Source organism: Zootoca vivipara, chromosome 1, assembly GCF_965207765.1.
Source record: "Zootoca vivipara chromosome 1, rZooViv2.hap1.1, whole genome shotgun sequence".
Classification (NCBI taxonomy): domain Eukaryota; kingdom Metazoa; phylum Chordata; class Lepidosauria; order Squamata; family Lacertidae; genus Zootoca; species Zootoca vivipara.
Window position 1 is genome coordinate 118,305,431 of NC_142582.1, and position 18,060 is coordinate 118,323,490.

Genomic DNA, 18,060 nt, shown 5'->3' on the forward strand with positions numbered 1-18,060 from the left:
TCCCATTGGCTAACGGGGTCGAGGGCAAAGGGGAGTGGGCGAGAGACAAAACCAAGCCTCGTCTGTCTCTATTTCGCTCAAACGCGGACGTCCATGCGCGAGGGAGCGCGTGCGCCGGAAAAATGGAGGAGGCGGGATTAAGAGTCTAAGGTGGGGTTTCGATTGGGGGAGGCGACTCGCTCGTTCGCGTTTCTCCCGTAGCCTGCGTGACGCAACGACGTCGGCAACGGCTCTGTCGAGGATCTCTCCCAAGATGGCGCCGCTCAGGGGTTGTCGTTGATACCTCGACGCGTTTGGCTCCCTGTGGCGCGTTGCTTCTGTGAGTCGTTCTGGGGAATGTGAGTGGCTGAATGAGGGTTACGGGGCCCCCGGAAGTCTCCTAAAAAGGGGACCCCTCCTAGAAGAGCTTGTGGCGGCGACAGTAATGAAGGTCGGGAAAGCGTTTGCTCCACTTTTCCCGTTTTTGTCTCAGGCCCGCCTGAAACCGTCTTAAAAGGGCTCTTGTGGCGGTTTCTGATAATAATAGTAATAATAATTAATTAATTAAAAACACGACAAAACATCAAACATTAAGAACTTTTCTAAACAGGGTTGACTTCAGATGTCTTTTAAATGTCAGATAGTTGTTTATTTCCTTGATATCTGATGCTAACGATATAAAGGATGTTAATGGCAAAAAACTGTGTCATAATAAAATAGTAAATTTTAATGTCCCACAAAACGTTCTGGTTGTTTCCTGTAATTGGTGTATGTAACATTTTTGTGGGAAACTGTTGTCTTCTGGTCATAAAACTAAACCCTTACTCCCCTCCAAAAAAGGTTGGAAAGCTGCCCTGAAAGAAAGCCAACGCTTGAAAACTGTGAACCATTTGGCATCAATAAATGAAGGAAACAAAAGAGAACTCCAGCCCTTCTGTAGCATTGACAAACCTGGACCACACAAAACCATGCTGGTACTGGGATAAGAAAGACTTGGCTCATACGCCATCGCAGCTAGAAGGACTTGATCCAGCTACCGAAGCAAGATATCGGAGGGAAGGTGCTCGCTTCATATTTGATGTAGGAACCCGTTTGGGACTGTATCCTTTGAGTTGGGTGTTGCACAGTTGGTTGGGTGTTGCTTTTTTTTTAAGCAGTTGAGAGTTCAGTTAAGATTGCTCTTAAACACCTGAATACTTTAAAGTCAGGCAAAGTAGTTGTTGAGTAGTTCCACCTGAATACTTAAGTCAGGGTTTCAATAGCTTGTGTGCAGTGATCTATTGAAGTGGCTTATAGGATGGTAGGGAGAGTACCCTCTTTCCCTTTCCACCCTAATACAGTGGTACCTCGGTTTACGAACACCTCGGGTTACGAACTTTCGGTTTACGAACCATCGAAACCCGGAAGTAAGTAACCCGAGGTTTCCGAGGCCTATGGAGGCCTCCACGGAGGCATCGGAGCGTCCGCGACTGGGACGCAGCCACAGAAGCGCTCCGATGCCTTCACGGAGGCTAACTGTGTGGAAAGGAGCCCTGCGGCTGCGTCTCTTTCAAAGCGGGTGGGGGGGTCCCTTTGGAAGCGCTTACCTTGTGCATAGAAAACAGCGGTGAGAGGCTTGGCTGCGCGGCGGTGGCGCTCGCAGCTCTCCTTCCCTCTACGTGGTGCCAGCCGGGCGACCTTTCTCCTCCTCAGAGCAGCCGCTACCACCACCAGGCGCCAGGACTGGCTGGGGTGGCTCGAGGTGCGCCTGGCTGTGCTTGGAGTGGCGGCGGCAGCAGCAGCGGCGGCTTCTCTCAAGCCCGAGCCTCTCCACTCTGCAGGGGCGCAACGGTGAAGGTTCGGCCTTGCTTCTCTTGACCCCTCCGCGAGGCCGGGCCTTCGCCGTCGCGCTCCTGCGACGTCTCTCCACCTTCGCCGTCGCGCTAATGTGGAGAGGCGTCGCAGGAGCGCGACGGCGAAGGCCCGCTTCTCTTGAGCCCTCCGCGAGGCCGGCTCAAGAGAAGCGGACCTTCGAGCTCCTGCGACGCCTCTCCACATTAGCGCGACGACGAAAGTGGAGAGACGTCGCAGGAGCGCGACGCTGAAGGCCCGCTTCTCTTGAGCCCTCCGCGAGGCCGGCTCAAGAGAAGCGGACCTTCGCCGTCGCGCTCCTGCGATGCCTCTCCACATTAGCGCGACGGCGAAGGTGGAGAGACGTCGCAGGAGCGCGATGCTGAAGGCCCGCTTCTCTTGAGCCCTCCGCGAGGCCGGCTCAAGAGAAGCGGACCTTCGCCGTCGCGCTCCTGCGACGCCTCTCCACATTAGCGCGACGGCGAAGGTGGAGAGACGTCGCAGGAGCACGACGCTGAAGGCCCGCTTCTCTTGAGCCCTCCGCGAGGCCGGCTCAAGAGAAGCGGACCTTCGAGCTCCTGCGACGCCCACCCGCTTTGAAAGAGACGCAGCCGCAGGGCTCTTTTCCACACAGTTAGCCTCCGTGAAGGCATCGGAGGGCTTCTGTGGCTGCGTCCCAGTCACGGACGCTCCGATGCCTCCGTGGAGGCCTCCAAAGGCCTCGGAAACCTCTTGGCAGACAGTGAAATTCATGTTAAATTGAAGCTTTAGGGGGTGTTTTTCATCGTCTGGAACGGATTAATCCACTTTCCATTATTTTTAATGGGAATGTTTGCTTCGGTTTATGAACACTTCGGTTTATGAACAGACTTCTGGAACCAATTGTGTTCATAAACCGAGGTACCACTGTACTGTACTGGGGACAGTCATGAAATTGCCGTCTTGCAAAAGTGTCAATCCGGGATGGAATAGAAATTTGTTGCAATGGATCTGTGACATTGGCACTATGCATGGGAGTGTATTCTTGGCAAATAACCCTATGCAGATGCATCACCATTAAAAAAATTAAGTTGTCATCATTTGCGTTTTGAGGCATCATTTGCTTTCAGTTTCAGTTGGGTTTGAGCTAAAATCTGTTCAGAGCCTTATCTTGTAATCCAGACATTATGATACGCTAGCAACTGGGATAATTTATTTTCATCGGTTTTACATGTTCCATTCCTTCAAGCAGTTTCCAAGATATGTAAGTATAAATATGCTGTTTTTATTCAAAAACTGTTAATAATACTCTGCCATTCATGTGTATTATGCTAAACCCAGAAGTGACCAGAAAACATCACAAAATGCAGCAGAGTGGGGAGTTTGCAGGCTTTTTCAATGATGGTTCAAATATATGCAATTTCACTGGTGTGCAGGTGCCTCTGAACGTAACTCCCACGTAAATGGGGGGCAGGTTGCCTGTACAGTCCATAATTCAAACTATAGTTAGGCTATAGCTTAGCATTTTTGCTGGGATCATACCATAATATGCTAAATTAAATAGGGACAGTTTATTGTACAAATTAAATTTCTACCAGTCGACAAATCTGAGGGTGAAATTGGTGATTTCATAGTCATACCTCGGCTCCCGAACGCCTTGGGAGTCAAACATTCCAGCTCCTGAATGATTGAAACCTGGAAGTGAGTGTTCCAGTTTTCGAACGTTCTTTTGGAAGCTGAACATCTGATGGGGTTTCTGCAGTTTCTTATTGGCTGCAGGAGCTTCCTGCAGCCGATCAGAAGCCATGTTTTGGTTTCTGAACGTTTCGGAAGTTGAACGGACTTCCGGAATGGATTCCGTTTGACTTCCGAGGTGTCAGTTGTACCTCAGAAGTCAAATGGAATCCATTCCGGAAGTCCGAGGTATCAGGTACAACTGATACATCGGAAGTAAAATCATGTTCCTATGGTCCCAAGATGTAAAGGTCATATGAATGCCACTGTTACACTTCATTGTGTGTTCTCACAAGTGGCACAACCCATTATTGTGTGTACAGATCCGGCAAGACAGTTGCTTCTAATCTCAGCTTGTTACATACAGTGAAGACACCAGGTAGCCTGACATCTGGCTGGTTGATAGGGGATCAAATACTCATTTCACTCATTATAATGCACATCAATTTCTGACTTTTGTCTTCTGGGTTTCTGGGGGGGGGGGGTTCCTGTTGTTATTCTGTCTCTCACAGCTACAATAAACCTACCATTAAAAAATTACAGTGGTACCTCGGTTTATGAACACAATTAGTTCCGGAAGTCTGTTCATAAACCGAAGCGTTCATAAACCGAAGCAAACTTTCCCATTGAAAATAATGGAAAGTGGATTAATCCGTTCTAGACGATGAAAAAAAACCCTAAAGCAGCAATTTAACGGAGCGCTTCCGTGGCTGCAGCCCAGTCGCGGAAGCGCTCCCCAGCCTCTGGGAGGCATCGGAATGAAGTCCCGGCTCCGATGCCTTCGTGGAGGCCGGGGAGCACTTCCGTGGCTGCAACCCAGTTGCGGAAGTGGTCCCCGGCCTCTGGGAGGCATTGGAATGAAGGCCCGGCCTCCGTATCGGACGCTCCGGTGTCTTCGGGGAGGTTTGGCCTTCGCTCCGATGCCTTTGGGGAGGCCGGGCCTTCGCTCCGGGCCTCCAGGAGCCATCGGAGTGAAGGCCCGGCCTCCCCGAAGGTATCGGGTGCTTGGTAGACCTCAGGCACCTTGGTTTACTAACTTCCGGGTTGGGAGTGTTCATAAACCGAAAATTCGTAAACCGAGGTGTTCGTAAACTGAGGTACCACTGTATGGACTGGTCATTTCTTCGTCAGAGGGCAAACAGGCAAATTTAGCAGGGGATCAAATACTTTCCACCCCTCACTGCATCAGATATATATATTGTTTTGTATGAGTGGATAATCTGTTTTTCTTTTATAAAGTAAAATTATTATTTCCTCTGAATTTTATCTTTGGGCAACTTTCTAAAGGAGATCTCTCTCTCTCTCTCTCTCTCTCTCACTCACTCACTCAATAGGTGACTGGAGCTTGCTGTCTCTTCCTAGCAGGAAAAGTTGAAGAAACACCCAAAAAATGTAAAGATATAATCAAAACAGCTCGTAGTTTATTAAATGATGTGCAGTTCGGACAATTTGGAGATGATCCAAAGGTAAACTGACATGTGCCAATGATGCTTTAACTTAAGTTAACATGGTGCAACCGTAGTAATATTGTCTGTAGATCTTCAGTATAGTACATGGTTTTAGTGATAGTGTTAGAGTAAAATAGTGTGAACTAGAAGTCTTCTTAAGCTAGATAAAAAACAACAACTTGATATTTTTAAAATAAAATATTACCAGGATCTTTCATCATTATTTAAACAGCTGGAAGATATTTCAGTGGTTGGGTTCATTTAGATAGTATTTTTGCCATATGTTATTTTCAAAGGCGATGTGTATTGCAGTGCTTGTGTGTTCTCCTTTGCGTTTGCCTGTCTTTTCAGCAAAGAAATAATCCACTGCACAGGGGAAGCAGTGAAACTGGCCACACAGAGTGCAGCCATATGCATACAGTAAGCAAACTGGAACAAATACACTTTTGTCACTTATTTCTTTGTTATAGTTATAGTAGGCATTTTGTTACCCACAAAGTCTTCTTATTTTCAAAAAATTAACATATGCTGGAAAGTCTTGCAGGTTAGCATGAATATAGTATTTTCATTGGCTTTTCATTTGGTAAACTGTACATGTCTTGCTAGACTGTGCTGCCACATTATTTGTGAGTAACTTTGGATGTTTGGAAGCTTTTGAACACCTCTTGGAGCAACTTCCTGTAAATATTACTGTGGTTGTCTATTTTTTGTGTAAATTTCTGTAGACCTAAGCCTTGAGCTAGTCATAAGGCACTCAGATAGCCAATATTAGTAATAAGGAACTGCTTGTTCACTTTGACTTCTGAGAATGTTTTCTCCAAATTTGCTTGGAGTTTTAGGCAAAGAAGCTCCTGTCACAGTTTGATGGCTGAACAAGCATTTGGTTCCACTCCTACTATCTTATCATAGCCATGGATGGTTGCCTAGCTCTTGCACCTAGTGCTATAAGTAATGGGGGGAAATGCAAGAATATGCTCAGGGAGTACTGTCAACTTCCAAAGTATCCCTTTATGATGGATATTTTACTTTGGCTGTTGGAAGTCATTCCTGAAATCATTGAAATCTGGAAGCTCGTATTTCTTTTCCTAGTAATTAGCATTTGACTGCACTTCTGTGCAGTTTCACTCTTTCCCCAAAACTGTGCTGCAGTATTACGTACTTTTTACAAGAAAAAGACAAAAACGTGGTTGTACAGCAGGGATCAGCAACAGGATTTGTCATTGGGCTTTATTGTAGAGATAGTACTAGCTAGAAAAGTAAGCCCCCCCCCCTCACTGCCATGAGAACTTGTGACTTCCCCCATTCCACCTTCCTCATCTCTTCCCCTATTTTGCGGTGGAAATGGGAGGCACACAAGGTTTGATCGTAACCATGGTTCCTTATGCTCTGCTGTTTGTTAACCCTATGATCACTTAAGTCCACTGTGATGCCAAGTATAGAATATGAAAAAAATAATTGAGGGGTTCTGGTCATCAGTTTGTGAGGTAGAAGGTGATTTCCAGTTGCTGAGCGTTGTTGCATAACCACAAAAATGTGGGTGCTTGTATGCACTCATTTTATATAGCTGTTAAAAGCAAAATTTTAGTTTTAACAATTAGGTGAAGTTACTGCAGACAAGCCCAGAAGTAGATAACCCTCGATGTGGCTATCCTTGGCATTATTGTGTAATGCCATCTGGAATTTATAAAATGTAAAAAAAATAATCAGTTGGCTTTTTGGAGTAATGGAGTCTTTGCCCTCTTCTTATGATATTTAGGAAGAAGTTATGGTTTTAGAGAGGATCTTGTTGCAGACAATAAAATTTGACTTGCAAGTGGAGCATCCTTACCAGTTCCTGCTTAAATATGCTAAGCAGCTCAAAGGTATGAAAATAGCATTGCATTTCTCAGTGCTGGCATGTATAGGTGATGTCATACTCATTTTTCTCCGCTGTTTGTGTCAATTTAATCAGCCACATTTTTAGAAGAAATTATTGAAGGGTGGGACGCAGACAGATGAAATGTCTGATAGGCCATTTAGCATATTTTGTGCTGAATGTGTGTGTTTTCATGTACAGTGGAACCTCGGTTTACGAACGCAATCTGTTTCACAGAGGCGTTCGTAAACAGAGGCATTCGCTCCTGAAGGCACACGATCTGCGAATCCGACGCCGCGGAACCCAGATGTAAACACTTCCGGGTCCGCGGCGTTCGTAAATGGAGGCGTTCATAAACAGAGGGAGGTGTAAACCGAGGTTCCACTGTATGCCATTTGTTTTGTAGATTGAGAGCTGAGCTTACACTTACTCCGGGGCTTCTTCATGCCTTTTCTCAATGTAAAAGCCTGTATGTGTAGGTCATCAAGCCTGTTACGGTTCTTAATTTGCCTCATGAGGCAATTGTCCCTCAGTCAGGCCCACCTGCCGCTCACTTGATGTCATATGATATCAGGCATGCGATAGATAAAGCTGCGGTTGAAAAGGAGCAATTGAGAGTGCTTTCAGCATCATTCAAATTTGATGCTGAATGCAAGCCACGCTGCGTGGGCTGAATCCTACTCATACCAGATGATTAACTGGTGCACAAACCCTGCACACCTGTCATATGGGACTTGTAGAAGGTTGGTCACAATTGGATCTGGCCCACTAGCTGAAACATTCCCCACTCCTGATAAAGTAGAAAGTATGAATACCGTGTAGTAGAGCATCACACATTTTTATTCTTTGCGCAGTGAAACTGCAGTGTTTTCTTTCTTCCAAGGAGGAGGAGACATCTAATTCTACTTAGGTCAAGGAACATGTCTCACTTTTTCATTGACTTTTTAGCTGGAGTTGCCACAATTCCAAGTAGCAGCTGGGAGCTGTGTGTAAAGAGCTGTTGTTGAAAAGGTTAGACTTGCACATTTGCTGTTTAGTGGAAGGTGGGGTCTCTGATTCTAGCCTCTTTTGTTTGGCAGAATGTAACCTCAAATGGGCTTTGACTGCACAATCCATTGAATCAAAAGCTTCATGTGGTTGTGTGCAAAGTTCACCATCTAGATGGAGATAGCCATAAAGAAATCTGCCTCTGTATATACTTGGTCCCAATGTAGGTAAGGAAAACAGTAAAGCTGTTTTTCTTACTGAGCCTGCAATCTGCAAAAACACAACAATTTTCTTGGGTTTTATTCCTATATACACTTCTGTGAACACCAGTTTTACTTTGTGGGGCTTCTGAGTGAAAATTCATAAGGTTGTGTTACATATCTGATAATCACCAGACTTTGTAATCATTTTCTTTTCTCCTTTCCTCTTTCTGTCACTTAACCCCCACTTCTTAATAGGCGACAAGAACAAAATTCAAAAACTGGTTCAAATGGCATGGACATTTGTAAACGACAGGTAAAAAACCCCTGCAATCATATGCTAATTTTTACTTTAAAAATCATTATGCTCAGTAGTTAATCACTTATTGAGGCTTCCGTTCACTTTCTTTTTTGAAGCATTTCTAAAGAACTTGAAAATGGCATTATTCAGATTTTTAGTCTACCCCATCCCACATCCCACATATTGAAGTGTGCAGTGGATGGACGAGGAACATGGTGTGGGAGTGCTAAATCAAGTACCTGGAAATGGTAATGGTCTGGATGGGAGCCAGTGAACTAAAGCTCAGTCCAGAGAAGATGGGGGTGTGAACAGTGGATGATTCATCTGCTCAGTTAAGTGGCATTCAACCTGTTGTTGAGAAGGTTACACTCCTCTGGAGGATCAGGTTTATAGTCTTGAAGTGCTCATTAATCCATCATTGTCACAGGAGACACAAGCAGCCTCTGTGATCTGAAATGCCATTTACTAGCTTGGCCCTCCCTAGGCAAGGGATAGTTTCACTTTAGTTATCCAGGCCCATTAGAACTACTGTGTACATGGGGCTGCCTTTTGTAAATAGTCCAGAAGCTTCAGTTAGTAAGATTTATTTACTGCCTACCTGCCAAAGGGCTCCCAGTGGTTTATGTTTTATAATACCATATGCCAGTGTCTGGTGATAATGGATTCTGGTTTGGTTTTTCTAGTCTGTGCACTACATTGTCGCTGCAGTGGGAGCCTGAGATCATAGCGGTTGCTGTCATGTATCTAGCCGGCCGCTTGTGCAAGTTTGAGATTCAGGAGTGGACATCAAAGCCAATGTACAGAAGGTGGTGGGAGCAGTTTGTGCAAGATGTACCTGTGGATGTCCTGGAAGGTACCAAAATTATTTGCTGTCCAAACCATTTTTCTCTGAACCATTAGTTTTACAACAGGCATGATTTATACAACTTGGATACAAACTGCTGTTTATTATAAACCAGAATATAGCATGATAGCTCAGTTGGTTAGAGCATTGTGCTGATAATGCCAAGGTTGCAGGTTCGATCCCCATGTGGGACAACTGCATATTCCTGCATTTCAGGGGTTTGGACTAGATCAGTGTTTTTCAACCACTGTTCCGCGGCACACTAGTGTGCCGCGAGATGCTGCCTGGTGTGCAGTGGGAGAATTACTTTATATATAGTCAATATAGGCACAGAGTTAATTTTTTTCAACATTTTCTAATGGTGGTGTGCCTCGTGATTTTTTTCATGAAACAAGTGTGCCTTTGCCCAAAAAAGGTTGAAAAACACTGGACTAGATGATCCTTGGGATCCCTGTCAACTCTACAATTCTGTGATTCTCTTTAAATAAACGGGGGTGTTTGCAGCCCTCATTCAGAGCCTGTCTGGGAAAAGTACTATTTCATGTTCCATTTGCCTCCTTCCAAATATTGATAAATATTTATCAATTTTTATATCATACCTTTTGAACCTTATTTGTAGGTATGGAATGCTTTGGGTCCTTCAGTAAAACCATGTTTTAAAAGGGCCCATACTTTTAAAGTAGCATTCTCTCAACAGTTTGCCTTCTAATGGTTTTGATCTCAATCTGGTGAGCAGAGCTCTACTCACATAAAGCTCTGCTGGATAAAGCGGAGGGGGGGATTTTCATTTATTTATTCTTTCTGAAGCCCTCTGTGCCCCCTCAAAATTTGCTCTGGCAAGCACGAGAGAGCAGCACAGAAAAGGTGATGGAGGGGGAGGCAGGGGAGCTGCAAGGGAAAGAGGGAATTGTCAACAACCTCATATGGGGGCAATTGTCATGGCCAGCTGAGAAGCTGACAGGCACTCAGAATGTCATATAAAGGAAAGCTAAGAAAATAAATGAAGTTTGTGGTTCCTTGAAAAAGCATTAGGTAAAATATTTCTGGTATGTTTTTGAACACAACTTACAAATATAATTCTCACGCTTTAGCCGTTCACTAGAGTGTGTAACTTCCTGTCTTTTATTTCATTGTTCTAAAAGACATCTGTCACCAGATCCTGGATCTGTACTCGCAGGGGAAGCAACAAATGCCTCATCACACCCCACATCAGCTGCAGCAGCCTCCTTCCCTTCAGTCGACGCCTCCGGTGCCTCCAACCCAGCAGTCTCAAAGCTCAGAGCAGCCACAGGCGCAACAGCTGAAAGAGTCTCAACAGGCAGGACAGCCGCCCCCACCCCCACCCCCACAAACACAGCCGTCTAAAAAACCATCTCCTCAGTCAAGTCCTCCCAGGCAGGCGAAAAGACCAGTGGTAAGAATAACAGAAATGATGTTATTGTATTGGAAAGTACAGTGGCCATTTTTTAAAATCAGACGTTGGTAACAGGGTGTCTTACTGGAGAATCTTTATGCAATACAGTACTTATATAAAGCTCTTAACTGTGCTTTGCGCTATACATGAATAGAATAAACAAATATCTAAAGTTTTGAGAAAGCATGGAACAATATGGAAAGGTACATGGTGTTGCTGTTTTATTGATTGATTGAAATTACTTATAAGCTGTGTTTTAGGATAAATCCCCCCCCCCAAACAAAGCAGATTCCAACAACAGAATATAAAGCATAATGAATTAAAAATGTAAAAACGCAATAATCAGTGGCGGCAGCCAGCAAGGTAGCATTAAGGCAATGTTAATTCCATGTTAGCTATAACATTACAAAAATAGTTAAAAATGAAGCAGCATCAAAAATACACTAGTCTAATTAAAATCCTTAACCATAAGAGAGCAGCAGTAAAAATGTTTTCATTGTCCTGCAACAAAGGACCCTGGTGCATCCCAACAAGAACGGGGCGGAATCACCGTGTTGCCACTACTGAGATATTTCCTTTCAAAACATGGAAGCTGAAGTTTTATCAAGTGACTACATGGTCAATCTGGTGTTTGAAATAAGCGAGCATGCACCGATTTGTGCAGCATGAAGCTGTGGTCCGAAGATCACAAGCTAAAAGGCTTCAACTATTTGGCTGTTAAAATATTGAAAGGGTATGCCACTGATATGTCATCATATTAAGGATTTTGATTATAATATTTGCTTAAAATATGATTCTACATATGATCCTAACCCTTAACTCACCAACATTTGATGTCCAGAGAGGCTGATTTAGGATTTTTTGATAATCAGTGCTTTGAATACTGCTGGTGTGATTTGAGTGTTTGATTTGCACATTTTTCTCAATAACAGGCAGCATCACCAAAGGACGAAACCAAAACTGCAGGTATCCCCCCCCCTCTTTGTTTTAAAATGATCTTGTTTTGTATGGTAAAACAATGGTTGAATTATTAAAGTGTACTATTATGCATAACTACCCGCAGCGAAGTCACAACGAGTGTTTAATTGCATTGTTATTTTCTTTGAAGAAACCTTGGTTGCTACTTTTTGGGGTGTGACACTCACAAGATCACCTCTGTTTTGCTCTATTTTCAGAGGCTCCTCCTCCTAAAATTGCTAAAATTGAGACTTCACACCCACCAGCACCCCCTGCGCATCCACCACCTGGTAAGTTCTGCTGCGATCTGCAAAGTGCGTGTTGCCACCTCTGTTTTACTCTGAAACTCTACATATGCTGGAATGTCATCTCTCTTACATCATGGATGTTGGCTCATGTTTCCACTAACCTGGTCAATGTACCAAAGATGGCATTCAAACCAGAAACTTCACGCCAAGAGTCTGGGCTTTTCCCATTATTTCATTCATGATCTTCTTAAGTTTGGGGGTAATTACTTCCTCTATTTTTTTGTAATAATTTACCGTTACCCAATCAGGGCCCAGAGATTTTTCCACTTTCATTTTCATGAAATGAAAATGAGGAAAATGTTGAGGAAGCTGAGGTTGCCTGGGAGCATGCGTATCAGCTCCTAACAAGTACAGATCGATTGCCCAGTTAGCTGACAGTGTTCTTTCTGTCATGCGCAGATGCAGTTGTGACTGAAGTATTGTGTTCTTTGTTGCTGTTTTTCAGAGCATAAGCCTCCTCTGACCGCCACTGTTTCCATGGCAGGCGATCAGACGACTACAGCAGACTCTGTAGACATGGCAAAGGTGCAGATTGCTCCTCCGTCGCATTCCGCTCCTGTGCATCAGCCACCCCCTTTGCCTCACCGCCCGCCACCCCCGCCTCCGCCATCCAGTTACATCACCGGCATGTCCACCACCAATTCTTACATGTCAGGAGAGGGCTATCAGAGCCTTCAGTCAATGATGAAGACCGAAGCACCGACCTATGGAGCTCTGCCACCCTCCTATGGACCTCCGACTCACTTACCATACCACCCGCATGTGTACCCTCCCAACCCTCCTCCTCCTGTTCCGCCACCCTCGTCATTCCCCCCACCAACTATTCCTCCTCCTACCCCGGGATACCCGCCACCACCTACCTACAATCCTAACTTCCCCCCTCCCCGGCTGCCTCCTTCTCATGCTGTCCCACCTCATCCTCCTCCAGGACTGGGAATGCCACCAGCAAACTACCCCCCACCTGCTGTGCCCCCTGGTGGACAGCCACCAGTGCCACCTCCCATACCACCGCCTGGGATGCCACCTGTTGCTGGACTTGGACGTGCTACCTGGATGAGATAGCAGTTGTACATAGCATACGCTTTAACCTGAGGGAAGGAGGGAAATGGTTTGAACAGGATAGCTGAGTGGCAACTAGGGGAATAGTCTGTATAATGAAGAGGCTGGTGTATGGAATCTAGGAGGCAGTGACTTAGAATTTTGACCAGTTCACAGTTTGTAGAGAGAAATGCGGGCTTTTAGTTTCAATATTGCAAAGCTAACTGAAATCCAAGTTCCGAGTTCATTCTAGCACTGGATTACTTTGCACTAGTGAAGATGTTTTAAAAGCCATATTGGCTAAGTTATATTGGTAAGAAGAAAACTTGCTTCTAGAAATCAGTGCCTACTTGCTGAGTGTCGGGATTAAGGTTAGCATTCCATCCAAGAGACCCTTTCTGGTTTTCATTTATGTAGTGTTCCAGCAACACTTAAGAGGCAATTTTATTTAATATATATGCGCATATATAACTCAACAACTGATTGCTGATGAGCCTCCATTGGTGTTTGGCTTTCTGTCATTTTTTGTTTGGAATGTACTGGGTTCTTGACCTGTAATGTATGTTTAAACCTACGTGCAAATTCCTGTACATAAATATCTATATTTTCTAAGTGTGAAAGTCTGAATGTAATGGCATATTGTGATTTACAACTTGGATTAAAAAAAAAGGCTGACTTTGTGGAAATGTACCCGAATAAACCTGGTCCTGGAATCTAGTGTGGAAAAGCAGTCATTTATCCCAGTAGTTCAGTGTTTCTCAACCTTTTTTGGGCCAAGGCACACTTGTTCCATGAAAAAAATCACGAGGCACACCACCATTAAAAAAGTTAAAAAATTTAACTCTGTGCCGCCCTATATTGACTATATAATTATGACTGTAAGAAACACTTGCCAATTGCTGTGTTGGTTGCAATCTCCTGTAATAAGGCTTCACAAGCCGCTGATTTCTCTGCCAGCACAATCCTTTGCTCAGCAAGTTTCAGGTTGAGCTCATCCAGCCAGCTTCTTTAAGTTTGTCTAAAACCACCCTCCCGTGGTGGTGGCTGTTGAGAGCTGCGCTTGCCCTGCGTCGTGACCCGGCCGGCTTCCTTTCCGGCGGGTCAGTGCAGTGTATTGGCGGCCGCCAGGCACGTGACAACGCAAATCGCCCTTCTCGTCGCCGCACGTCGCGGCACACCAGCCAGCGTCTCGCGGCACACTAGTGTGCCGCGGAACAGCGGTTGAGAAACGCTGCAGTAGTTGACAGCTGGTTAGCTACAGCATTAGAAGGTTGCAGCGCCTCTCCTCCCAACTCAAATTGTGCTACTTGCAGTCACATCACCTATCTGAATTACTTAACTGTTCTTCTAATATTTTCACCTTACCACATTTTCTGTGTCTCTCTGCAAGGCATTCCTAGAAAGATACAGAAAGGAATGCCTTAGCAGTTGATAGATTGTTGCTTGCTGCTCTAAGTTACGGTCAGCTACTGGACCGCCAGATGATGGCGACCAATGGTTTTGCCTAAATACCAATCAGCTAACCAGGAGAAGGAGAACTAGTTCTATCAACTAGAAGGTCCTTCATTAGAGTAACCTGGTCCTTTGCTTGTTTGTGGTGTTGCTGCAGAGCTGGGGGTCCCTGACGTTGGGTCCAACAAGACTCCTGCTTTCCCCATTTTTTAAAATAATGAATGTGAGTGTGTGTTCATGGATGGTTAAGGATGCTGCCTCTTTGTGGGGGTGTTGGCTGCTTCTTTGTCTTGTTTTGATGGTGATAGATGTTTTGCTTATTTTGGATGGCAGGGTGTGAGCATCACTAGTTCTTTCTATGAAATGGCTATTTTGTGTAACCCACAATAGTTTCTTCAATTTCCAGACGTATTCCTGGCCTCACAAAAAGAAACTGGTTGCTGTAGAGCATTATGGGTGGGGAGGGGATAAAGAATGACACTTAGGCATGTTCACCTATAACAGGCATGAACCAAGTTTCTTTCTGAACATGTATTTTGATCACCCTTGGCAGTTCATGAAATCACATCCTTCTGTTTTTCCATGATCACATCTTTCCATTGACTTGCTGAAGCTTCAGGGGGAAAGCAATGTCGTTCAGTGGTAGAGCATTATTTGACTTCACCCCTGGAGGTACACTCCATTGTCTTTCGAGACCGATGCCAATAGCAGCAGCACATGACATGGCAAGGACTGTGCTGGGTAGGGAACATCTGCACATAACTCGTATACACTCATCTTTCCACAGTGCCTATGAATGGTTTTCGATGACATGTTTGTTCCCAGATATAGATACATATTTTCGATTTCTGCTCCTTTTGAAATACTGTAATTGCTTAGGAATAACCAGCAGGTCAGTGACACGGTTCTGCACTGTTTATATCAACAGCAGGACATCAGATGTCGCCAGAGCTCAAGCAGATCCATTTCAAGCTTGCTGCAGGCTTGGCACTCTCCAATAAATTTTGTCTAAAAGGTCATCAGCTGTAACAAGGAACACGGTGTAGCACTTTCATAAAAGCCACACCATGCTATCAAAGACCATTACAGTACTCCGTTTCCTGGGAAATGATCAACACGGCAATCTTTACAGCTGGAGAAGAAAAGTCAACGGGAGCTGGTTTGCTGGAGTTCGTATAATAGGGGACTTAGTCTTAGCTAAACTTCTATGGACACTGTAAAAGAGAACTTGTTTTCAGAAAGCATCACTTTTCCTTTGATTAGTGAATGCTTTCTGGTTATGCCTTTTAACGAGATATTTTTTTCCCAGGTAGAAGAAAGCACCTGCTGGTTCTGGAAGGTTACACTGCAATTTCAACTTTTGGTTTTGTAAATAATTTTGTTTGCTTGTGCCCTGTAGCTCAGTGAAAGTGAAATCAGTTGTCTGTGCTTTCAGAAGTGGATGAAATGTGTGTTGTGGTCGCCTTCTTAATTAACAACATCTCTTCTGTATATATTTGAAGCTGACTCCCCAATCTGCTATTTTGGACTATAATTATAATCATCCTTGCATATTGACTGTACTCACTGGGGCCAATGGAATTAGTTAAAAAGACAAAAGGAGTAAATTATGGTTAAATACTGATCTGACTTAAAATATTCAGGTGAAAGTTTCTCTGCAAAATATTCCTATAACTGCAAACTAAGTTGAAATATTGCAGGACTGCAAGATCACAGGGTGAACAAACCATTGTCCTACCCTAATTTCCACCCAGTGGCAGAGCTTCATGCTCCGGCACCGGGGGGTGGAGAGCAGGCGGGGGTGGGGCTGGCTCGCGTTCTGAGGGCGTGGGGTGCCTCCCGTAGGGACGTGGCACACGTTCTGGGGGCGTCGCGCACTGCCCGTAGGGTGTGTGTGTGTGTCCTGGGGGCGGGGACCACCGCCTGTAGGGGCAGGGCGCACGTTCTGGGGGCGGGGTGCCCAGGGCGGAGCGCTGCTGTTGTCCCCCCTTCCTACGCCCCTGTTTCCATCCAATCAATTTAAAGCCCTTAGTTTGTCAAAAATCCAAGAAAAAATAAATCACAGCTCACTTACAAATAAGGTATTTTATTTTCTTCAACTGAATGTATGCACTATCACAATCTCTTACTTAATTTTTACTAAAATATTTCAAATGAAGTTTTACACACTTATCAAAAAATCTGCTTACATTTTCTCTCCTCCCCACCCGCCCCATCCCGACTTCACAAAAGCAAAGTGATTCAAAGGTATAAACGTGTGTGCTAAGATCTAAAGACATTGCTTATATATATACATGAGCAGAGGTACTAATTTATTCCAGTTCTTTTAGTCAGTCATATACAGAAAATAGAGCGGGGCTGTAAGATCACAGGTTGAGCAGAAATCATAATTTCATACTGATTTCCAAAAGCAGCACAATTTTTCCCCACTTTATGAAAAATATACAATTTTATCACTTTACAGTCATGCACTTTGAAAAAGATCAGTAGTACTTCTCCTTGTTTCTAAAAAGGTAAAAGGTCACTTTAAAACACTGATTTATCGCTATAATTTGATTTTTTAAAAAAAGTGCCGTTCTGAAACAAGGTTGTGCTCTTCCTCACAAAGGTACAGGGAGCCCACTTGGAGTTTGCCATTTCACAATTTTCCTCCGACTTGCAAATGTTAAAATGTTGCCCATTTTTTTCAAAAGAAAGGAGGGTAGAGGATGGAAAACCATGGATTTTGTTCGGACGATTTACAGCAGTTGCAACTCAAAACCGAATGCTCACGAATTTCTGGGGTGTAAAAATTTGGTCCCAGCTTTCTGAAGCAGGTTGTAGCTTTGAACTATCATTTTTTAAATCATTTGTAGCAGGGGTGTGGGCTGTCCATTCAGCTGAAGAGCAAGATTTACACCCCAAAACACACACTTTCGAGCACAGTGTGCAATGTTTAATTTTGCTGATTTTGACAACTGAAACTTTAGCACCCAAGTCATACTGCAAAGTCTTTGAGTGATATTTCCAACCCGCTTCCCGATCCCCAAGGAAGACACTGGCTTTAGCTCAGGTTGAGCTAAATACAAAGCAGCAATTAACAACAACAAAAAATTACATATAGCATTACATCTGTAAACTCTACAATGCATATCTTGCATTTGAGTGCATCTTATGCTTTCATCTTTTTGTTGCAAAGGGGAAAAAACCCATATAATTAGAAGTACTCAGGAGCAGGGGGAATTATTTGCTTGAATAGCACTAATTATAATAGTATGGTTTGTGCAATATTCACTATAGCGAGTTTATTAAGTCCTGGATGTCTTCTCATTTTCAGATTGCTTGGGGGTTTTTATTGGCATTTATTGGTTTCATGGCCAACACTTCATCCCTGTTGTGTTTTTAAAGTTTGAATTTTACCCAATGAAATAAAATGCAGTGCGAGTAAGTGTTTTCCTTTGGCTTGCCATCTCCCCCGTCATTCAACAAGCTGAGAGAAAAATCCAGCCCACCCAAACATCTGGAGTGGGATCCATAAGGGCCTGAACTATACACCAAAACACTACTCATCAAATTTGCAGAGGACACCAAACTGGGAGGGATAGCTCATGCCACAGAAGACAGAATCAGAATTTGAAATGACATTAACAGATTGGAGAACTGGGCCCAAGCTGCAAAATGTAATTTCAATAGGGACAACTGTAAGGTTCTGCACTTAGGCAGGAAGACCCAGATGCACAAACAGGATGGGCGAC

At 44.2% G+C, this 18,060-nt stretch overlaps 1 protein-coding gene across 8 annotated transcripts; it reads left to right on the forward strand.

Annotated features, from left to right (window-relative positions):
* The first annotated feature begins 7 nt into the window (after positions 1 to 7).
* On the forward strand, positions 8 to 13,587 carry CCNK (cyclin K). 8 transcript variants are annotated; one of them, XM_088673213.1, is made up of 12 exons: positions 15 to 150; positions 820 to 1,079; positions 2,971 to 3,052; positions 4,857 to 4,988; positions 5,322 to 5,390; positions 6,727 to 6,832; positions 8,271 to 8,328; positions 8,997 to 9,166; positions 10,300 to 10,571; positions 11,504 to 11,537; positions 11,747 to 11,818; positions 12,282 to 13,587. In XM_088673213.1, the coding sequence occupies exons 2-12, from the start codon at positions 883 to 885 to the stop codon at positions 12,896 to 12,898; spliced, it is 1,809 nt and encodes a 602-aa protein (XP_088529339.1). In that variant the 5' UTR covers positions 15 to 150; positions 820 to 882; the 3' UTR covers positions 12,899 to 13,587. The 8 variants fall into 8 exon arrangements, with proteins under 8 accessions (XP_088529361.1, XP_088529339.1, XP_034962216.2 ...); XM_035106325.2 differs by lacking the exon at positions 15 to 150 and adding an exon at positions 229 to 430; XM_035106316.3 differs by lacking the exon at positions 15 to 150 and adding an exon at positions 229 to 338.
* Positions 13,588 to 18,060: the final 4,473 nt, after the last annotated feature.